At 37.9% G+C, this 25,032-nt stretch overlaps 1 protein-coding gene across 3 annotated transcripts in view; it reads right to left on the bottom strand.

Annotated features, from left to right (window-relative positions):
• Positions 1-25,032, bottom strand: part of FSHR (follicle stimulating hormone receptor) — a gene marked incomplete at its 5' end in the record, with an annotated part of 83,694 nt that overhangs the window by 21,071 nt on the left and 37,591 nt on the right. For 2 of the 3 annotated variants that reach the window (XM_082758071.1, XM_082758072.1), the window contains 2 exons: positions 5,565-5,639; positions 6,092-6,166. In XM_082758071.1, the coding sequence (XP_082614197.1) occupies positions 5,565-5,639; positions 6,092-6,166 (150 nt within the window). The remainder of the gene's footprint in view (positions 1-5,564; positions 5,640-6,091; positions 6,167-25,032) is intronic. The other variant, XM_082758070.1, reaches the window with a different exon arrangement.

The raw sequence follows: 25,032 nt of genomic DNA, 5'->3' as shown, positions 1-25,032 counted from the left end.
AAAGAAAGAAAATACGGGTTCTTGAAAGGGTAATTATCTCTTTGTATTTTTACTGTGTGAGATGTAGAGAATATCTTACTGAACATATTGGTTCTTTAAGGTGTAGTATAATGGAAGTATATGTAGTATATGGAAGGTATTTTTTATCTTGGCACTTAAATAGAACAATATCCTTCCATTACTGGATGCGATTTTTTTGGGGCAGATTCATTCTTGAATGGTGTTAGATGGTGATGAAAAGCACTGCTTGAGACTGGAAAAAAGTAAAGGCATTCATTTGATGTTTATTATGAACCTAGACCATTTCAGAACAGTTGCAGACTTTCAAGTTTTATGAACTGAACTGAAACCAAACAGCCAACTGTGACAACCAAATCCATAAGGACCAAAAAGGTCCATAAATAGTCATTCACTTGTAGGAATACTCATCTGAGCTTTCTGAGGCAGTATTTGGATATTCTCAGAGGTTCATATTGAAAAGCCAACTGGTTATCTTCCTCATAACAAAAAGCATTGCATTATATGTAGGAAAAAATTAAAGAAGTGTAGTGAATATTCATGAAGCCAATTTGGAAATGATGAAATGTCATTGACTGTTTCATCCCAGGAGTCAGAGTGGTCTGACATTACGTTAGCTTAAAAATCACAGCTGTCATGTGTGACCAAGAAAGCTCTACAAAAATGCCTTTGAAAAACTATTGCATGTAGTTAAATAGAAAGCAGGATTAATGAAACAGGTGGATTTCATAAGCCTGTTATTATTTAAAGTACTTCTGCACTTATACTTTGTGAAAGGAATTAGCAAAAAAAATAAAAAAAATATTAGAAGCAATAGAAGAAGAACCTTCAAATCCCCCCTTATAGTATTTTAAAGTACACTCTTTAAATCATTGGAGAAGTAGAGGGTTTTATTTGAAAGGTGCCTTTACTTTTAAATGAGTCATACGCTAAAAATTCATGCAATTAATTTTAAGAGCCACTTGTTAAATACAAATTACAGCACGCATTTGCTTTAATAGGTAAATGAAGAAGCAAACTGCTTCCAAATATTGTGTGGTTATTGCAGAACCAAGAAGACATGAAAAGCTTTCCTTTCTACTTTACTTTCCTAAGGAAAGCTCGATCCTCTTGTTCTGGTAATGAAGGATGATGGTACTCTACTATATGCTGTTCAAGCACTACTCCCAGTGGCAACTTAATCCAAACTCAAAATGCGATACTGGTTAGGAGGGGTTTTGCCTTATATATGTGAATAAACACATTCAAGGCCTTGCGTGACGCAATACTACTGATCTTTCAAGTAATCCAAAATTGCTCAGGGTTCAGTTTACACTGGTGATTTGACATCACATGAGTGAGCAGCATGAGATGAAGAGAAAAGCATCTTCAACAAATTGTTACATATTGAAGTAAATCTAAGGGTATGAGGTACTGATTGCACAGAGGCACAGAACAGTGATTAGGAATAGGAGAGGATGTTCTTTTAATTAATTGCAGAAAAAGAACTGAAAAAATACTTAGCTAGAGTGCGGCCTAGATCTCTCTTCTCTTTTTATTCAGCCAACAAATCTCCAGAGGCCTTTAAGTGGATAATCTTGTTAGAATGTAGATAATCCAATTTTCTGAATATCTTTCTTGAAGGACAGTTTTGTCAATATGTTTACCATATAATGTATACATCCTTAGTAGCCTTGCTTTAAACAAGTGTCCTCTTTAATCTGTGCTTTAACTAAGTTCCCCCTTGCCATATATAAACAGCTCAGTAAGAACCTGTTTTTCAAATGGCTGATGGCTGCTTTCCAAAGCTTTAATTATCTTTCTGAAAAGGCTTACTGGAGTCAGCATTTAAGAAAACATTGCACCAAGAGCACCAGAGAACAAAAATTTTTCAGTAACTAATTCCTGGAAGATTCTGGCTGCTTATTTCCAGATAGAGCAAATTTCCAGGCCTTTTTAATACCAAGTTGGTAGGAGTTATTCTGACAAAACCTGGACCATAGTTTACTCCATCAATTTATTGAGGATGTTGGCTAAATTGCAAATGCAAGGTAGGCTGAGTTAAATAGAGCATCACTCGGGAAGTATTATTTATGTGCCCCTTAATCACACTAGTGACTTTGTACTGCACTCCAGCAAGAAAGTCCTCTGACTCATGTGAACTGGCCTTGCAGGCTATGCTGAGTCTATAATCCATGGCACTCACTGCTGGGCAAGGTCTTTAAACATGAGGCTCCCATACAAAAGGATGGAATGGATCATCTCTTCTGATTGAAAATCCCATTCTATGAGAAGGGTCATCAGTTTGTGGACAATTGCAGACAATGTGGATATCTCTATTAAGCATGACTAGCTGCATCTGCAATAAATACAGACTGGATTTAAGAAGCATGCCAGGCATACATGTGTCAGGCTCTCCATGAGATAAGGACAGGCATGTACAAGCATCTGCGAGTCTTTGGGGCTGGGCTGTTCTCTCCATAATGAAAAATATTTTAGAGATAAAAAACATTTTCATGGCCTACCTTTCCCTTCCCACCAACAATCTAGCTGTATGCCCTTAAAATTGATCTGAAAAAAAGTGTCACATTTAAACCTTTCTATTTTAAGATGAGATTGCTTAATACAGAACATCCATGCATGCACTGTAAAAACAACCAAAGGACATAGAACTAATTTTGGAAAGAAAATAGTTTTGAAAAGCCATCACTGCATTATTAAACAGACAATGCCACAGCTCTCCCTAATGAGAGCCAGACAAATAATCTTGTACCCATGAAAAGGTCAACAAGTTACCATTTCGAAGCAGTCTGTCTCTTTGGCACATATCCAAGAAGACCAATTAACAATCCTCTTCATATCCTCTTCTAAAAGACTGGCAGGAAAGTTTAGGTTGCATTTTTCTAGAAGGCTTAGGAAATTTCAGCATTGGATTTTAGAAGTATTTTTCTTGCCATAGTATTTTGGCCATACTAGTAATGATGATGCAGGAGACAAAGGGAGTAGGGTGAGTGGAAAATGTATTTGTACTCAAGTTGACACAGATAAAAGCATATTCATGTTCAACTGCTAGTGGCTATAACGAGCCCGTAAAGCTGATGAGAGGGCTGACAATGTTAGCCAGAGCTTCTTGCCTGCCAATAAATAAGATCTAGTGGCTATATGACTATTTTTGAAGCAGCACAGATAAAGTCTTGGAAGCAACAGTTGCAAAGGTCATTAAACTGATGGACTATGGTGCCTAGCCTCCATCTCATGCATTAACACTGATTAATTTTTCTCAAATCTTTTTTTTTTTTTTTAAATTTTCCTTCTGAAAATGTCTAGTAAATACATACACACACACACACACACATATATATTTTTTTCCTGCAAGATTTTCTGAACTGCATTTTAACAGTTCTGTTATAACCATGGCACTGTCATAAAGAATCAGACAGACTACATGTCTCATACACTGCCAGCCTGCCACTGAGGCTGGAAACTTAAGGAAGAATCACAACAAGCTCAAAGCAATGTGCACATACAAGAGCACCCTGCTTTTCTGTGCTGGTTGCAGGTGGGTCTCACTAAACTTCTTTATTCTAAGATTCAGGGGTGCCTGTGTCAGCTATTCTGCTTTGTGGGACAGACCAGGAAGGATTACAGAGGTCTTACAGCAAGGTCTACAGCAGAAGATTGGGCCAAGGACCTCTCCAAGTACATGACTTCCTCTCCAGCTCTCTTGCCTCACTGTGGTCTATTTGGAAAATTGGTGTGGACCCCAGCTGGAGATGCCCCTGGGGGACCAGGGCATCTGAGGGTAAGCCAATTTACCAGCAGGTATCTGCTCTACTAATTCAGACACATCTGCCCTTTTTAAGTGGGGAACATAGCTCAGAAACTGCTGAAAAGCTGTCTCGATTAAAGTGTTTTAACCATATTCCTGTGATGTTAACTGATGTCACTTCACCAAAGCAAAAGGTGCAGCTACCTCAAACCTTGTCATTAATATGAAAGACACATTCAGTAGTTCAGACTTTAGAAGCAATGATGTCTGCATCTTTTGTATTATTCACAGTCTTGCAAGAGTCTTTTTTTGCCTCCTAAAATAAAATAAAATAAAAACATACAGTGGAAGAAATATGAATCCATTAGTGTATTAAACACCAAAGATGGATTTTTTCTATTTAAATTAGAGAAAAGTTTTGGAATGAAAATGAACTTGAATTAAATGGCCATGGATTAAATCTGAAGAAATTTTCTAGTCACCAAATCATTGTGTTTCTGGAAAAGCTTTCTATGAAAAACAGAGAAAGGAGGGACCAGTGGAAAACATCAGTAATGCCAATAAACTACCTAATTAATGGGATACAAGGAATGGAGTCAGTAGGAAATGGGATACATTGTATAGCGCTAAATAAACCTTATCTCTTAAAGTCCAAATCTTAAATCTTGAATCTTGAAGTTCAAATTCAAGCCAGTGTCTCTTGCCATTTCTGAGCCCAGAATCTGCCAGACACCAGTGATTTTCAGAGACTCGAAACACTCATGCTTATTGGACCACTGACCTGATTTTATCCCATCTTTAAGAAGCAGCTAACCAGACAATTAAGCACTTATTTACTCAAAAGTAGATATTGTGATCAGCAAAGCTTCTTATGTGAGCAAGGAAAAGAAGGTTGGGTATATGTGCTCAGCAGGATGGACATATGAAAGTCCAGATAATATCCTGTTTGGTATATATGCTGTTCAGCAAAGAGCACTGTAGGAGCCTATTTAAGCTACAGCCATTAAAAACAATTACCGCTAAATGGAGTTAATTGGACTTCATTTGGGTTTTAATACATAGCAGAGGAGATGTCATTAGTCATGTTAAGGTCACATGCTAAAAGCTGTGAAAATATTTTGGGTAGTAGTTTATTTTAAGGATGGCTTAAATTATCACTGAATTGTGATGGCAACCCCATGAGAGCAGATGTGGCAACCACAGTTGTGCAAACTGCATTCTTGATGAAGCTGACTAATAAAATAAAGTTATCGCATACACCAGTACATTTGCATTCTAAGGTTTTAATCATCTCGCATCCAGTGTTAGTGAAAATCATTGCTATAGCACTGTCATTGCTAAAGAAAAGAGAATTTGAATGCTTAAGACCATGTGTATGAAGTTTAACAGAAGACAGAGCCATAGCAAACAGAGATGAGAGATTTTTTATCCTAAAGTTTGCAGGAGGAATTTCCACCTAGACCTGTTTTCATTGCCATGAAAAAAATTCCCACATCCTTCTCTCATCACTCAGTTTCCACTTGTTACTTAGAAAAGCTCAAATATTTAGTGTGTGGAGATCATTGGAGAATCTCCATAGATTCTTCATAGACATTATTACCTTCAGCTTTTCTGAGGACCACGTACAGGCTTGTGTATGAAAATGTGGATTGACAATACACAACTTAGTGTGTGGGGTGGGGAAGCGAAGACATGGCATTACCTTGTCATCATCAAATTGCTTAGCACAGGTTGGATGGAAAGACATCTGTATCATTTAAAATGATTATAGTACTTTCAAAAAGCAAAAAAATCTTACAAATATCTAAGGCTTGGAAGGTGCTGGAAGGCATCTTGATCAATGTACACGAGGTTGTTGGCCTTCTCAATTCTTCTGCAAAGAGAAAGTGAAACATCAGAAGAAATACATCAATATATTGATCTTAAACTGTCTGTGCTTGCATCCTAAAATATGTGTGGTTGCCCCAGGATGTAGTGGTACTGTACAATACTGTGACAGATTATTATTTTATATATATATATATATATATATATATTTTTTTTTTTTTTTGGAGAGCAGATCTACTTCCAAATAGCAGCCTACCACAGACTGGCAGACCCCACTGCTTTCTGATATCAGCAGTGGTTTGAGGATAGGTTTCAGACTGACCAGGGAAAGAATGAGTGTTAGATAAGAACATGGGAAAGACAGAGGGAGATTTCCAATGTTCTTGTATTACTATGGATTCTTCAGAGTTTACCTGAACCAAACTGCAAAACCTTGATACTTGCCTATAATGCATCTTTATAATTGTATTCTTTGAATTTAGATTGCTCATTACTTACATTTCATGTAGTTTGGGAAGGTTGGAAAACACATTTGCTTCTATGACCTCCAAGGCATCATTCTGTGAGATCTCTCTGAAAAATAATTAAAAAGTCAAGATATTTCAAGCAATGCTTTCAGCCAAAGGGTGAAAGCAGAGAATGGACAAGAGAAAAACTCACATGGAACTTCTTCCTAGATTACAGATCAGTTTTAAAAATCAGGTGATATCAGATAACAAAACAGACCTCAGAAATGCCTATGAGTTGCCACCAAAGGCAAACAATGACAGTCCAGAACAATACATCTTCTGAGGCTGAAGCCTGTTTCTAAAAAAGCAGTCTTGCACCTCCTTCTGTCACCACAACCTGTGTGTATTGAAAGGCACCACCACTGGCTACTGGATCTCTGACATCACTAATTACCGATGGAGACTTAATGAAAGCTTTTAACCCAGTGCAGAAAATAGGGCATGAAAGGTGATTGAAATGGAGAAAACAGCTATGAAGTTCCCAAGAAATATGACACAGCCTCAGCAAGTAAGACATGCTGCTATATTGACCCGATGTAAACTTCAGAGATTAAAATTAAGTCACCAACAGACACATCCTTATTGACAGAAGCTGGAGACCACAGATGTTAAGAACTCTTCCATACCCTGGAGAAAACCCTATTTAATCTTTTATATATATGATTAATGCCCACTTGCAGCCACAGAACTGCAGAATAAAAATGGCTAGTTTTCTGTTATCAACACACCAGAATACATCTCTTGCTAGTCCAGAGGACATATATCATTGCTTCCTTAATCTATGGGATGGCAAAGAGATAGCTCAGGCTTTAATATAATTCAGAGTTCAAGAATTCTCCTGGTAACTAAGGGGGGAATTATTGCAGTGCAACCCATACTGATTCCTTCCCTTATGCTGACAATGACCAGGAAAGTTGGGGTGAAGATGACTATGCCAAAAGATTCAACATGACCATTTTTGTAAATGTTGCAAAAATGCTATTTCCCGGGCTGGGATCAGTAAATAGTAAATATAATAATGTAGATATAACTCGGTGATAGTGTGATGGTCTATTGGATTTTTCTGGTAATATAACTTTGCACATTTTTGGAATTAAACCTTGAATAAATAGTCAGATTGTAAAGTGGCTATCACTTGCTCCTGGATAACTTGTTCTTTTGAAATTGTGATAGCTGCAAATAGATTCAAATAGGTCTGAGGTACAATAATGGATTGTGTTACAATCGATTCAATGCACAGTCAACAGTCAAAAAAATGCCAATATTATTACAAGTAATATAAAAATTATTCCACTACCTTTAAGTAACAACTGGAGTATACCTGACAAATTACCCACCCATTTAAGACAACAAAAGCCTTGCAAAAGAAGATAAATTTTTCATCTGACCTTTTCTGCTTTAAAAAACACTTCAGTGGTTTGGTAAATTTTAGTTTAATAACTCTGTATACTCAAGGCTTTGAGAGAAGAAATCCAGCTCTCTGCTCTGGTAACTAGAGAATAAGCAAATAAAAGTAGATGAGGACTGACCAATAGGCTACTGGTAGGGGAGCGATTTGTAGTCACACCTTGATGATCCAACCTTTTAGGTTGGATCTTAGGAAGAACTTCTTTACCAAAAGGGTTGTTAGACATTGGAACAGGCTGCCCAGGGAAGTGGTGGAGTCACCATCCCTGGAAGTCTTTACAAGACGTTTAGGTGTAGAGCTTAGGGATATGGTTTAGTGGGGACTGTTAGTGTTAGGTCAGAGGTTGGACTCGATGATCTTGAGGTCTCTTCCAACCTAGAAATTCTGTGATTCTGTGATGGGAAAGAGTTTAACAGTGCTGAAGCACCAGCTCACATGTGAACATGCCCCTCTTTATCAGTTAGGTTTCATCACCAACAAAATGCTTCGGCTGGTTTCCTTCATGCTATGTGACGTACCCAGCCATCACAAGGTATGCTGCACTTGAAAGCTTCCCACCTAAACAGACAAAGGGAAGTGGTGAAAACGGGTACGAAATGAGAAGTGACTTTTTCAAGGCTTCATGCAGCAAGTCCATGGGAGAGATAGGAGATGACTCCCAGCTCCCAGGGTTATCATTCATTGTGGAGGGAGCTGGTGCTGCCCCTGCTGTGCTGTACCATAGTGAATGAACACACAAGTCTCCACCAAGGATGTTTTTGTGGCATTTCCCACAGTCTAAAAAGCAGTTTTCTGAAAAAAAAACATACAACCAAACAACCCAACATAGAAAAAGCAAAACTTTTAACACCAAAATAAATCTGTTTAGCCAGAAGAGATTTCACACCGCAAAATAGCTCAGGGCAAAGTGCTACAGATTTGTTGGCCTTACACAGACAAAAAGGTTTATTAAGAAACCACAATGTGGTAGTGATCTCTTCCTCAAGGCTGTCAAGAATAATAATTTTTTATGATTCAGTCTATTATCTAACTATGAACCAACCTGGACAATATAAGCATTTTAATCTAATTCTTACAAAAGATTGTTTCTGCATCAAGAGAGTGTTTTGGCTTTCTAGGACTGGGATAAATTATGTGCTTTGTTTTGGTTTGAAAAATGGGAGATACAGGCCTGATTAAAGTAGTGCATGAACAGGTCATGACATTTTGGAAGGTTAAGAGAATACAGATTTAAGAAAGGAATGAAAGAGGAGTAAGAATAGGAATCTATAAACTGATTTTAAAAGATTAAGTTTATAAAAGAATTAAATAATACTTGTGTGAGGGAGGATCAGATATTTGGGGAGTGACTTGGTTTCCATATGAATGTCCTCCCCCCTTCACATTCATGAAGACAAGTAAGTTCTTCAGGTAGGAATCAGTCTTCTGAGCTTTTTCCCAGCATGGAAGTTTTTTTTTTTTTTCTTTTTTTTTGTTTGTTTTGTTTTGTTTTTTTTTTTTTCTAATGGAAGACATTACTATTCTTGGCCTTGGGAGTCTCCATGTACCTGTTACAGGCTGTTATTCAGGTAAGAAGGAGAAGTAAAGAAAGAATTCAGTTTAAGAGAGCAGTCACATGCTGTGAACAATGAGCACCGGTCTGGGTTTTGTTTGCATGATTTCTGTGAACAATTTATTCAAACATAAATAGTGCCAAATGCACACCCTGATCATCAAAATCCTGAAGAACACTGTCTTGGACAATAGTGGTATCTTTGCCACTGGAAGTGTAAGTCAGTGCTGCTCACACCAAACAACTAACTCAACAGACTCAGATCCTCTCTAGAGGAGAGCAAATAACACCTGCAGCAGTAGCTACAAACAGAAAAAGCAGATTGCTGGCTAGTATTTGTGCCTGAGATTTGTTTTACAGTATAAATACACATCAGTAGATGATTGCTCATAATGCAGATCTTATTATATGTCATCATGACAAAAGATGGGACTGTTATTACATTGTTTGCCTGTAATGAATGATAATATTAGCACCAGTGCTATCTATCACAGAAAATCCAGTCAGTAATTTGAGCATAATTCCTGATGCATGCAAGCCTTTGAATATATGGTATGTGAAACAATCAGGGGCAATTTCTTAAAGAGAAAAACCAACCACCCCCAAAATCCCAAACTGCCCACTAAGACCCCAATATTGCAAAATGGTTAAGCATCTGCCTAAACTCAGTTTCCACTGCATGCGCAACTTTACTGAAATAAACAGAGATCCTTAAAAGCATAAATTGTTTACCCAAGCACAACCTAAAAGAGGGAAGAGAATTCAGTAAAAGTGTTTTATGAAGGATAATTATTTTTTTATTTTTCTTTAAAGAGAACAGATGACTTTAAGGTGTGACAATAGCACACAAAGAAAAATCATTTAGTTTGCTGCTAACACAGCAAAGAGTAATCATTATTATCTGTTCAGAAGGAACTGATTGTAGTGCAGTGTTTCAATGTGCAATAGTCAGAGGAAGGAGAGAGCAGGAAAATGAAGAGGAAGATGACCTGCCTGAAAAACTGCCCTCACGCAGGGCTGGTACTGCAGCTTCGATGACATCTGCGACAGAGCCCAGCATGAGGCATAGGAAATACTCTCCTTCAAGCTAGCTGCATGCCAAGCACCATCTATAAAAATCGAGATACATTGAAATGGCCTTTTAAACAATTCTATTAGCAAGGAATTTATAGTTCATGCCAGTTTCTTTGCAGTCCTCTAAAGAAGTCTCTTAAACCAATCAAAGTCTTACAGTGAAAGCAAGACTACACTAAACTCACAAACTAATGGTCTCACTGCCAAGTGATCTCACATTTTAAATTAATGTAAGAATAAAAGACTGGGTATTTATTCATCTATTATGAGAAAAATGTCTTTCAGGATCAGTGTGGGGCACATAGACAGGGATAGGGCAATTTCTTCCCCAATAGAAAATGTGTTATTTAAAAAAGTATGTGTGTGTGTTTCCATATACAGGGTGTGCCACTACAGAAATGAAGGTAAATCAGATCTTGGTATGTATCCACAGGGACAGTGCTGGCAGAGACAGAAATGCAGTCATCACTCTCTACTCAGTGCTTGCCAGGCCACACCTGGATTACTGTGTCCAGTTCTGGTCCCCACAAATCAAAAAAGATGCAGACAGACTGGAGAGAGTCCAAATGAGGGCCACAAAGATGATCTAAAGGCTGGAGAACCTGTCCTATGAAGATGGAAGGACTAAAGTAGTTAGGTCTTTTCACCTTGGAGAAAAGGAGGCTCAGGAGGGACCTCGTCACAGTATTGCAGTACTTAACTGGTGGCTACAGAGTGGGTGGGGGGTCTCTCTTCACAAGAAGCCACATGGATAAGTCAAGGGGCAATGGATACAAATTGCACCAGGAGAAGCAATTCTTTCTTTCTTTCATCTTGATAGAAGAAAGAAATTTTTACAGCGAGAACAATCCATCACTGGAACAACCTCTTCAGGAATGTGGTGGAGGTTTTCAAGATGCAATTGGATGGGGTGCTAAGTAATCTCTTCTAAGACGAGCTCCATTTTCTTATGGAAGGTTGGACCTGATGATCTTTTGAGGGTCCTTCCAACTTGAGTTTTTCTATGACTCTGTGACTCTGGGATTCTAGAGAGAGATAGATGTTTAACATAGATCATGAAGTGGAAACCATTGATGCTACAGGTACCAGGTACCACTTCCCAGTGCCGGTGACCTCCCTTGGCACTCTATATTACAAAAAAACAATAGCTTTGCATTGATTTAACAGAAAAGGTGGTGGTGGTAAGAAAGCCAACATTTTATTTTATTTTATTTTATTTTATTTTATTTTATTTTATTTTATTTTATTTTATTTTAATTTTTCCTTCCTTTAGATATACATATTCTTTAGAGTACTTCTGCAGTTATATCAGGCAATTTTTCAGGTTGGTTTTACTCATAGATTTTAGTAATTCAAAAATTTAAGCCAAGTTTAAGAAGGAATTAGCAGTAGCTGGTGTCACACAGAAAATCCCACCACCCAGGATTCATTGGGTGAGCACCCCTGGGAACAGCTTGTGATGTGTCTGAAATAAAAAATTAGACACTCAGCACTGGTATGTCAGTCTCAGTGTGGAAGACAGAGGAGCTCTTATTTGTTTTGGTCTGATCAAAACCAGGCCAATCTGGAATCTCCTTTTGAAAACTTCCCTCTATGGTGACAGCAAAATACTACTACATTGATTTAGACAGGTTACAAAAGAAAGGTTATTTTTCTTAAAAGTATTAGAGAATTTTAACCTTTTAAAAATAGATACTTGACACTTTATTCTGCCACTGTCCTTGTGAACATGAAAAACTTGTCTCCCTACTATGATTTATTGAACACCAGGGAGTTACAGGCTAATATATCTTAGTAGTTATTGACATTTCAAAAAATGAATTCAAACACTGACTCTTCTCATCATCTCTTTACTTTTCTGAAGATACACACACACGGCATACTGACCTGACTAAGTGTAATGTCCATTTAGCCAGCTGAGTATTAATACTGATTTCACACTTAGAACAAAATAGTCTATATGTAAGTCTTTGAAGGAGATTATCAGGAGGCGCCAATACTGTGCCTTCCTGCCTTCTCCAAAGGGTACCACACCATATTCTCAAGTAAATCAGTTCAGGCATGGGAAAAATAAAATGTAAATTTCCACATGGCTGACTGAAGCAAAGGGGTTTTTAATTCTATCAGTACTTTAGCATCATGCCAGCAATCCAGATGAAAGTCTTTTGAGAGTTTGGTTGCATTAAATTAATTGTCCATGTAACAGTATTAAATTGGTCTCTCTAGTCTGAAAAAGCGTGTGATTAGTCTGCAGAATTGGAGCTGATAATGACCAAGTCCAGCCACAGAAGCCACATCATCATAAGAATTGATTTTATAATCAGTATAGTTTTGGGGGGGATAGATATCTCATACTCCAGAGCTGAGGGGATGTATTATACTAATTTTAGTTTATTGCCAGTAAAGCTGAAAAGGAATGAAGCCTTGCAAGTCAAACAAACCAGGATCAGGTCTTTGGAGGAAATGGCAGCCTTCAGCAGAAGGAAGGCTCCAGGGCTTGGAGCCAGTAGTATACATGCTGACCTTGCACCACCAACCCTCTACTTCACATCTGGGATGGAGAGCTGCTACCCTGTGGCTGCTCTCTTGGTCTAAAATTAAACTCCAAATCTCCACTTCTTTTTTTGAGTAAGCAGTTCCAGGCTGCTCTTAATAGAGGAATGCTGATGTGACTCTGCTTGCAGTGGACTGGGAGTTATTGTGGCCATGTGTGCAGTTTTGGAAGGTGCAAACTACAGGGAAAATGTAGTAGCTATAATGAGTAGTAGCTATAAAGCAAAAGTACTTAATAAGCAATACCCATGCAGGTGTTGAGATTTAGGTTTCATATGTTCATACGAGATCCTCCGTATATATTGGGAGGCTCTTTCTGAAGCATTTAAAAAGAGAGATAGAGGCCCTGCCTGGACCTCTTCTGGAGGAGATGAAACACAAACTCTCAGTCCTCCCGATCATAGCTGGTGGCACAGAGAAAGATGTTTGTACCCTGGTGCTGCCCAGCCACTTGGGCAGATAGATATACCTGTTGCCCCAGCATCCTGGCTGACCAACAACCAAACTGCTGTGGGGAAGGTGATGAAGCCACTAGAGTTTTACATTGACTGTGAAAGCTTATAGGAAAGGCAGAAAGATTCCTTGAAAATATAAGAACCCACCCTAACAGTGGTACTTCTTTCTCAGATGTGATGGGCCCCAGAGGATCTTGAGACCCTGGTGGTAAAGAAGGTGGTTGTTCAGCTGAAAAAGGGTCCTCCTCATTCAGAGATGCTGACACAAGCATTATGCCTGCCTCATAACTCCCATGGAAATGGGCTAGCAGTGTTTATTGCCACTTATCTTTTATTGCTTCTTTCCTGGCTTTGGTAGTCAGCTAATGATGAATAGTTTTATTGAGAATGACCTGGGCAGATGAGAAAATTATGCTGGGGATAATCAACCAGGAAAGCAGCTGAATGAAGAAACTGGAAGCCTTGCTCCAGAGAAGACTGCTGCTTGCCTGACCCCAATACTCTTCCTGTAGCAAACTACAGTTCAAATTCATTTTAGGGAAATATCAATAGGAATATTGTCTTGGACTTTGGCTTACAGGACCCAAAGTCTTTCAAAAGAGACCATCTTGAAGCAGATATGCCTGGACACTTTAACAGCCAGTTTTAAAATGTTTTAAGCAAGCAGACACACAAAGGAGATGCCCCTGGAGAACTGTTCATTACTAACTCCAATGCCTTACAGAAATGAGGAGATCCAGAATAACAAGTGTCTCACAAATGCACAAATAAACTTTTTATCTAAGAGGGGGAAATTGTAAAAAGAAACTCTTACTCCTCAGTTATGGCAATAAAGATGTTCTTGGTCTTATGAGAAGACCCTGAATATTTGCCAGAGCATCATGCAGTATGTTACACCCACTTCAATGAAAATAAATCCCCCTGACCTATCATTAGAAAGATATTTAGATTGGCTAATGTTAAATATAATTATGAATACAGACATTATCTTACAGCTGCTTCATCCACTACATCTTCCAAATGTCTTCTTGAAGGGATTTAGGCCTCTCTTAGTCAGAGTTCCACAATTCCTGCAAAATATATTTTTCTATCACAGAGATTTCCATCTGTCTTAATTTCTCTTTGTGTTCATTTATTCCTTCCATAAAAACTACTTACTATTCTTCTATTTTCTGTCTAATGAAGGCTTGACCCCACAAACTTATTTTTGAGCTTTGGCTCCAGATTCAGCCAAGACCCTACTGAATAAATATTTGCTTGATTGGTGCACTCAGATATAACCTACTTGGTGAAGGGATCTACTATGCTTCCAAAGTTAAATCCAAACCCCTCTTTGCAACAGAATACCATGGAAAACATGAACACCAGAAAAAAAGCTACTTAGTCAAAACCTTTACAAAACGAACATGTAATGAGGATGACTTACCTGATTGAGGCAACTGTTCTATCAAAAGCAGACAAAAATCATCAGTAAGCCCAAATCTGCAGGTTCTCTCTTGGAAGACATACAGATGACACACTATACAAAAATGGGAATTACATACAATCCCTAATCTTTTTTTTTTTTTTTTTTTTTTTTTCCAAGCAGCTGATGACAGCAAAGAGGAGCCTGATTCAGTAAATCTAGAGTCTTATTTGACAAATAACTGATCAGATCTCCACTATGAAACCTTTGCTCCCAGGAAAATCACATGTTCCACCTGCATTTCCCCGGCATAAATAATCCTCTTCACTTGCAAACACTGCAAAACTGCACACAGGTACGAAAGTCTTCATGGGGGGAAGGAATTATGTCATATAACTTGTCTGAAAATCCAAAATCCAATATATTAATATATTGTATGGTATGTATTTGTGTGTTTATACACAGAATATTAAAAACAAAAACAAAAACAAAAAAACAATAAAAATAATAGCTGCATGATGGTGCTTACTCACTATTATTAGTGAGCAGGAGCCTTTCTGCACATCGAACTCCATTTACAGGGAAGATGCTCATGAACTTTGTTTATGAGAGTTTGTGACACAACTATGCTGTGTAACCTCATATTTGGAGAAAGTTTAGACAAACAAGGGCTTCCTGCTACCATCTGCAACTACAGTGCTTTCAAAAGAAGCTCCTCAGGCTAGACTCAGCCCTTTCAGAAGTCTTCAGTACCAATTCCTCCAGAGAAGTCTTCAGAGGAACAAGGTGCAACCTTTGAAAAGGCAACTCCTGATGCTAGGAAGTGATCTGTTTCTCCTAGGTAAGACCACTTTGGTCTCCCTGGGAGCTCTTCTCCACATATTCCTGTGTCATGGCTAACTGGAGACAGAAAGAAGTTGAAGATAGAGATGATGCAGAAAACCTTATCTGAAGTAGTTTTTCCTCCTTCATCAAGGGAAAAGTAAGTGGGATACTCCTCTCTAGCCACACAGCTTAATGGAGGAGGCTGAATGAGAAATGTGGTTTGAATACAGAAACGATGCTGTCCTTGGAAGTTGCTGTATCTCTTCCCCTGCTGTACTCCACTGCATATACTTATGACATTTTTCTGTCTGGCTTCCTGTAACAGTGTAAACAAACTGGGACTTGCAGTGTACTCACACCACACAAGCCTGGCAAAACCTTTCTTGTTTCCAGTAAAGCATTAAAAAAAAAATAAATTACTGATAAGGGAGGGAAAAAAAAAAAAAAAGATAAAGCAGAAGATGTCCCAAACCACAAAAAATACCATTTGGAAAAATTGTGTTGATGAAATACAATTAAAAAAATAAAAAAAAAGGAAAATGAAGTGCATGATTTCTGATTACTATCATTGCTTTGGTTGAGACTGAAGAAGATTTCACACTTTACTGTAGAAGGCATGGAAATCCATTGATTTTAATATATTGGATCTGTATTTACATTAACATTCTAAATTTTAGAGAGCTGTATAATTTTTCTGTAATTTAAAATAAGTATTGTCTCTAGAAACCACACAGCTCAATACACAAAGAGACACAGAAGTGAAGACACTTGAAAGCAATCCTCTGAGAACAATTTAGCTTTCAGATTTAAATGAATGTTTTGTGTATGTTAAATACCAAATTAAAAACAATAAGGTAAGTACTATAGTGCTTTTTCGTCATACTAAAAAAAAAAAACAACATGCATTTTGAGTCTAGAGCAGCTTGTTTTCACAAGAAAATGAGGAAACAAATATAACGCATATTATGGAACATCATCAGATCTCCCTCTGAAATATTCTCTATCTTGAAGTTACCCAAAGCCCTAAGGATTTAGAGTGGATCCCTGGGGAGGATTGTATTTTTCTTACATGCAGGAATGTACAATAAACAGAAAGCAAACATCAAGAATAACAAATACTTTGTTTTTCTACACAGAATAATTTGACAGTCAAGGCAGCGTAGTTTCATTATATTATTTCTACTAGTTTGAAGATACCTCTGCAAGATTTCTCTGGTTAAGAGACATGGAAGGGAAAAGATTTCCCAGGTGAATCCCTTGTTTCCCATTCTCAGCTAGTAGCCTTTGGTTTGGATGGATTAAGTAGCAGGTAAGTACACAGGCTTTTAACTTGTGGCATCCCTGTGCGTTAAACTGCTGGTAGAATGAAGTGAGTACTTCAAAATGGTAGGCTCAGGACTTATTTCTACAGTGGCACCTATTTAACTGAAGGACCATGCAAAACCTCCAATTATATGCTTTCATTTCACTGTTAGTGTAGTTTTATTCAGATTTAGTTGATCGTAATCAATAAGCTTCTACTCTCTCTCTCTCTCCTTTTCTTTTGTTTAGGTGGCATACACTTCATAGTCATCAATTTTATATCTCAGTTTCAGTTAAATGAATACAACTCTATAAACACACAAGTCCCAACTAACAAAAGAGATTAATTTATGAGACCTACAGATAGTTTCATGCTAACACTTCTGCTCACTTTTTTCTTTAGCTGCTGGTAAAGTCATATAGTGGAGACTGAGAGAGGCTGAGAAACTCACACTCACTCGGGTACTACCTGAACTCAGTACACTCCTATATCCCATCCAGTTCAGTGATTCTCCTAGATATGTTTTGCCTCCTCATTCAAATGGTCCAGAAGAGTAGCAACAGGTGCATGCTCTTTTATTTTCCCTCTCCTTAAAGATCTGCAGATGGAGATGAAGACTCACTAGGAGAGTTAAATGTTGTGCGTGACATGACTGGTGAGTAAGGTGCCATACGAGGAGAAAGAGAACTCCCATTAAATTGGGAAGAAAGCTCTTGGTTTTCCTTTGGGTCACATTTAGTTAGAAGTAAGATGGAAAGACTTTATTAGATATGACTGGTGAAATCCTCCATCCATCCAAAAATGAGCCACAGCACAGCTGAAATAATCCAACCTTCCCACAGTGTCCCACAGTGGAGCTTGGTCACCCACTGAGTGACCAGCTCTTTTGCAGAGACATTTCAAAACTTGGCCAAAGGAGGCTTTTGATTAAAGCTGGCTGCAACAGCCACACCTTGTAATGAATCACATCTCCTGAGGGTACAATCTGAGATCGGCATTTCATGGTATGCAATCCACCAACCTACCCATTTGAAAATACACCATCGATCACACATACACGGACCGGATATGAAAAGTGACCTAGAATTCTGGAGGTTCCGAGTCCTACTACCCTTTGCCTGAGTCATCCTTCTGTCATAGAAAGCTTGTTGTGACATATTTTGTGTGGGAGGAAGGATGGGGGAGCAAGGAAGAACAACCCAAACTCTACTTTGTCCTTTGGTCCTAAAATTATGCATAATTCACAACAGACAAATAAAAGAACAAAATGACTACAAAAGAGTAAAGTTTGGTAGCAAGGGAAAAACTTTCTTGTTGCATACTGTACCTTCATTTGAATGCCAGAATTAATCTGAATGAATTATATTTTTTAATTTGTTTAACTATGTTAATAGTCACCATGCACCAGTGGTTTTAGTTGTATTTTCTCTTTATATATATGACTCAAGAATTACCATAGCAACTTGCTTCCTAATTAGCCTTCAGTTAGTAACAATCAATATGATTAGACAAGGTCATTGCTGGAATAAGCTCAATAGATTTTAAAAAAGGCTACTGAGAGCCAATAATGGCTGGAAGAGAATGAGCAGACTCCTGGACAATCTCCCCCAGTAGATGGTTGCTATTCTGCTGTTACTCACTCTCCAATGAACAAAAGAAGTCACAGCAATGGAGAACCTTGCCATTTACCTAACTATAGAAAGCTTTTAAATCATCAGCAAATTCACAAAACAAGGAGAATAGAAACATTCTTAGATTTGCAGACAAAAAGATACCTTATGCTTACATTGTTGGGACTGATGTTGACCTTACACCATAACAAAGCAAGAATAAATATGTCATAGATTTTTATCAGTGTCCCTACATTTGTAATCAGCATTTCTATGTGGGAAGGATACTTTAAACCTGGAACAAGGCGAGAACAAACAGTACACAAGGAATGGGATTTAAGCAAGTTCAGTGCTCAGATGACATCGCATTAGGAAGTCCTTCCTCTAGTGACCCAAGTGATTGCACATCACTGACAAATTTTCCCATCATTTTTACCATCTTTTTCAACTGTTAACATGTTCCCTCTTACTCTGAAAGCTCTGTGCCTGGCAGCACAGTTGGATGAAAACATGATGTGCTTTTCAGAGGTATTCTGGGCCTAGGGAACACAAAACAGGCTCCTTCGTACTGACAGATGCAGGTTCATGAAAAGCCACTTTACTTGTTAGCACTTCTACATCTGCTACCAAGAAACACAGGCAAAAAAAGCTTATTTTTAAATAAACAGTGTGTGTTGTCAATTATGCTGAGGCAGGAGGCTGTCACAGATGTACTGTGATCTATTTACTTGCCTCTCTGTAAAGATGTCCTACCATTTGGCTCTGCCCTCTGTTCTTCTGCTGGGGATAACCTCTCTACTGCAGCTCAGCTCTGCACAGAGATTTGGGCTCTGGGAATGGAAGAGCAAAGGCACTGCACACAGTGAAAATGTAATGGCAAGGAAATCTGGATAGTGCTGTACGACAGCACTTCAAGTTGTGAGCTTTGACACAATCTGTTTTGACCTTCCTTTGTATAGAATGATCCAAAGAAGAATAAAAGGCTTTTTAGCTCAAAAAAGGCAGTTTTTATTAAAATATAAACAAGGATACTTAACTATAAAGCAGAAAAACCTCAAAGAAAATTGAGGCTAGGTGGAAGAGAACTTAAAAGTGTTTAAACACCCTCCCCTTACTTCCAGAGCCTTTGGAGAAGGGTTAGAGTTCCTCAATGACTTATTCCAAGTGGCAGTAAGCTCTGCTCAGACCTCCTTTGAAACCTGTTCATCACTGGATACTGCTCCCCAGTGCAGTTTCCAAGTGGCACATTTCCACCTCTGCTTGCAAAATTCCTTCTACTTGTAGTACCTCAAAGCTGCTCCCCTTTGAACGTTCTCATTCACCTACAAGTGGAATGTCCAATCCCAATTCCTCCATGGAGCTCTGCCACTGTCACTTTTCCTAAGGAGCATCATCTAATCGGGAACAGAAGTAAATAACCAAATCCATTCCACTGTATCCCACTTGTTTGTTTGAACAGAGCAGGTGAGAAAAGCCAAAATCTTAAGAATCTAGCACAAGAAGTCTTAAAGTTATGGAAGACAAAGCTGAAAAACATAACCATAAAATCTCATTCAAAATAAACAACAAGACTATCAAAAGAATCTGACGTGTCTAATGAGAATCTTCACTTCATAGAAAGGATAAACATTTCCACATAAAGATGTAAATCTCTGTGCTCTTGAATAGACAAACAAGACAGAACTAAATCATGCTTCCAAACAACAAAGACTATTTTACTTTAGTTCACCAGTGAAATTCTGCATTATTCCCTGTTTTAGTGGTGAAACTTCACAGCACAAAGGCAACACAGAGAGACCATTCAAGGAGTTTGTGCTTAGTATCGGCACTGGACAGCTATTCCTTATCATTTATTACATACATTTCTCCTCCTCAGAGTAGAAAGCACCCCAGGAGATGGACAAAATGTATTCTCCATCTGGAGAAACTACTCCGTAATTGTTACAGAAATGTTCTCTTGAATGTCCTCCTTCAGTAATTGATGTTAGCAGCTCTCAGGGACAAAGTTCTGACCGGGGAAAGACACCAGCCTGTTACTGTCCCCAGCTTCTGATTCTCTGGTGACTACATTGAAAAACACACAGACACCAATAGCTTTTCAACATTCTGCATTTCTCTCACATTTGTTTGTAATTTCCATCTGCTGCGTTGGCTCCCTTAAACATTCAAAATATTTTCTGGCTTGGTTTCTTTCTTCCATTCTAAATCCTAACAACTGAAATCATTTCCAGACTCCTATATATAAACATATATACATATACAGGTATGCATGTGTGTATATACATACTTACGTATATATATATTCTTTCATGTTTAGTTTACTCACAAATGGTACCACTCTTTATTATTCTTCATTTTTTAAAGGATGAAGCACGTATATGGAGACCTTCATCAAAAACATATTCCTGCTTAAAAAATCAACACAAATATTCACTGTATTTTGTATGCAAATTGTTCTTGGCTTGGTCACAAAGCAAACAATGGGCACAATGAAACTGGATTTCCACCTGGGATGAATTGAGGCTAGCAGTGTCTTATAGAAAAATCAAAATGCAGCTCACTAATAATGATGAAATGCTCAACTGCCTCTCCACTGAGCAAAACAGCCATCAAACTAATGATTAAATCCACATCAATCATTTGGCATAATAGAAATAAAGGCTGTGCAATATAGTGTTGTCAGAGAATCAACATCTCCTGCTTAGAAAATAAATGTCTTGACTTCATCTCAATATTTGTTTTCCATAAATGTTGAGGTTTGTATCAGCATTTGTAGAGCAATGGGAAGCAATTCTTCATTGCAACATGCCAATTCCACTCGCGTTATTTCTAAAATAAATGGAAAAGCTAGATAAAATTAATATGGGAAGATGTTCCTGAAGTCATCCTCAAATTGAATTACCATTTCTAATCTGGTGCCAACTTTTCTCTTTCTAATAAGAAGCATTTAGTAATGGTAACAATAAATACTGAATAAAATCCCATCTAAAATTAGTCGGGCATAGTGTCATCTAGGTCACACCTTTTGCACTCACTGTTGCAGTTAGAAACACACACAAATAAGATTAATAGAAAAAATCATAAAAAACATTGATAATGAAAAAACCCTACCTTTCTTTTAAAATGCATACTTTTATTTATTTATTTCAGTAGCAGTACTTTTTAAAGCAAACCCAGAGGCTGGATATACCTGGAAGGATATGGCACTACTATGCCTTTGGGATATGCTATCACCCAAATTCCCAGAGATTCACACTGAAACATCACTGTGGTGCATCAGGAACCATAGACCCCCCACCAGCAAGTCTGTCAGGCACAGGAGGTGAAGTTGCTTACATGTTCGATCTAACAGCCAAGTGAAGTGAAACCTCTGTGACATTCTCAATACATGTGTTTGAGTTCTTTCAGAATTGCACTGTTTGCTTACAGAATTGCACTGTTTTGTTGTTGGTGGTGGTGGATTTTATTTATTTATTTATTTATTTATTTATTGTAGACAGAAACCTTTTTATAATAATCCTCTTGCAACTCCTTTACATTTCCTTTCCTTGATTTTACCATGGAAAATCTTTGTATCAGCAAGCATTGAGATACCTAACCACACAGAAAGAATACTCTGGTTTTTGCAGTCTAACCTACTTCAATTAAAATCATACACTAACCATATTAGTATGATTCTCAGGGACATTTTAAATTGGAAAGTTAGAAAATTCTTATATGGACACTATGAACTGATTTTACATTTCCTAGCTTCTTCTTTTAAGTACTTTAATTTTATTTGTGATTTTGTTCCATTAAAGCATTATCAAAAGATTGAGATCAGGTTATGCATTTACTGAAGTATTACAAAGCTGTAATTAAAATCTCTGCTCTTTGACATCAGCAGTGAGTCACTGACATGGATATTAAATGTCTACTTCACTTTTTTGTAACTGTGCAAGGGGTGACAACAATTACAGCATGTAAGATCTCTTCCACAGATAAGCCTTGGCAAGGAAAAGCAAAATGCTAGGCAAGGATACAGCAAAACATTTATAGATTAGAATATAAAAAAATGGTCTTGGTTCATTACTTATTGTATTTAGAAAACAAGGCACAGCTTCTACTTTCAGAAAATAAATTTAATTAAGGATATAACAGGCCTCATATGTTTTCATATCAAACACTAAAATTTGTTGTCCACAGATGATATTTGCAGAGGCTGGAGAATAGTCATTTGAAGTAACAGCATTCATGCTAGAAGGAAATTTGTCTAAGCCACTCACTGAGAAACAACATCAAAAGGCGGTGCTTTGCCCAGCTCCTCCACTGATGATATGTTGCAGGTGCTCTGGCAGAAGCTTGCATGGCTGCTCCCCATCAAACCCCATTTATGGGAACCCATTTCAAAGGGCAGAGCATAGCAATGGGGAAATGAAGACTGAAACCCTGGACACTGTTCGGCTAATGAATGCATACAGTGCAGGATAAGCTTCTTTACATGATTTTTCTGCTGAACCAGAGGCCTGAAGTGCAAGCAAACACTCCAACACAGACAAGAGAGAGTTCAAAATCATGGATCACTGTTCAATGTGGATAGTCAACTGTGTCAGGGGCTTCTGAGACTTGTGAGTTCACCCACAGGAACCTGGAAAATTCATGTGATTTATCACGGCCCTCATACCAGTGTGTGATGCTGAGCAGTCTTTAGATGCTGCTGGTTCACACAGGATTAGACCAAGGAGAGGGAGGGCAAAACCCCATATCATAAAAGTGGCCCCAATGAAAGATTTATTCTTTGGGATGTCAGCCTGAACTTTGAATTTTTTTGCTTCTGCTGATTACTGGCTTTAGTATTTTTGAACTGTAGTTCCCTGTTCCCTAACAGAAAATGCATATTTAGACTCATTTAAAAGAATTCAGTAGCATACTTATTTTCATGACATGCCCCTAAGATGCAGAATGTTACGCATAACTTCCTCTAGTATAGATAAGAATTCAATATCCATGGAGTTTCACTTTGAGAATATACCCTGGAGTATTTATTACCAAAGTATGATCCTTACCTGATTCAGTACATATTTTTGATACTCAAATTGCACTGTGTCCCCCTTTCTCCTTTCCACCTTAGGAATAAATTTTATATATATATATATGCACTATTTAATTTGCATATCACAGCAGCTCCTGCAAATTCTTTTTTTTTCTTTTTTTTTTCCCCTCCGGGCAGGGAGGGGAGGGGGGCAACAGATTTTTCCAGTGGATACAATGAAAGATGGAAAGGCGCTCCTGACTAGAACCAAGTTCCAAATGTCTTGACTACATTGAATCCTATCCATTTTCTCAGAAGAATTTTAATGATCATATTTAATCACTACCTCACACATAATGAATGAGGCAGAACACAATACACTGTGCAAGAAAAATTGGAGAAACTGCAGCATGCTGACAAGCTTTCTTTTGACCAGAAGACATAAACTCATCCTTCGGTGATCACACAGTTCCTGCCTCCCAATCCCTTCTTTCTCCTCTTCCTGAGCTATATGCTGCCAAGTGTTACAGAACCATGTCTGGGCTGACTGAAACCAATTTCAGGAGCAGAGGGGGTGTTGGACATCCCTTAGCCAGTTGCTATCCCAGGTAGCTCTGGTGGTTACTATTGAAGAAGGTCTGGACTGTGAGTCCACCAATTTGCCAGGTTGCTTAAATTTGCTAAATAAAGCAAAAGACTTTCCATTATGCCAGAGTCTCCTGATAACACTTTTACAATCAAATGAAGAACTTTGTTCCTTCTCTATTCATGGGAAGCAAGTTATACCTTGATTTAGCACCTTGATTTAGCATGTCTCAAATTACTCTCCTGAGGAATCTTCACAATTCTCAAGTACTTCACTTTGGTTTGGACACTGTATGATAATTAATTTTGAAAAGGAATGCATGACCTGCCTTTTAGCCTACAGAGCAAATGGGAAAGATTTTGGCATCATATCAGATTGATTTTCATATATGAAATAAGCTGGTGCCCATGTATCTAGGTCACAGCAGACCAACAACATCTGTACATATGAACTATCAGCGGGTCAACAGTCCCAGCAAAACCAAAAACAAATAAACAAAGAACAAACCATAAAATCTTGAATGCACTGAGTGATGAAATAAATATATGATCCAGAGATATTTTCTCTACAAATTCATGTGGATGCTACAGATAGCTAGTGCTTACATAATCTTTGTCTTCCATGGACAGAAGACTTCAGTTTCCAGGACTGTCAACTCTAGCAGATTCCCTCAACTCTAAAAGATTTAATACTTTCCAGGATTTTCAGAGCTCTCATAAAGGATCTAACTCATCAAGCTCCGATGATGTGCTGTTGCCAGAAATGTAAAAGAAAACCACTTCTCACATTAATGCAAATTATAAAATAAAGTCAATAAAGGTGTTTTTCTGTGATGTCTTGCAGTTCAAGAAATTTTTCATCCACATGGTTGAATTTTCTTGGGTTGCACAAGTTAGATTTGATAGCAAATGATGAAGTAAAGCACTATTTTTTAGCTTAAACCTTTCAAAAGAAATAACTGTCAACAAATTTTCAAGGATGCTTCAGAATACAAAAGTAAAGGCTATTTGGCTTGCACAGGGTAAGGCAATACTATCCACAACAATATCACTGTTCATAGAAAGCTGGATACGCTGAGTATCTTTCCTTGATGACACAGAGCAGGAACATGACAAAATCCTATGTCAGACTTGGTTTGTCCTCCAAAA

Source organism: Aythya marila (assembly GCF_965140915.1).
Source record: "Aythya marila genome assembly, chromosome: 3".
Taxonomy (NCBI): domain Eukaryota; kingdom Metazoa; phylum Chordata; class Aves; order Anseriformes; family Anatidae; genus Aythya; species Aythya marila.
The sequence above is the reverse complement of the archived record's forward strand: the minus strand, read 5'-3'. Positions and strand labels throughout refer to the sequence as shown.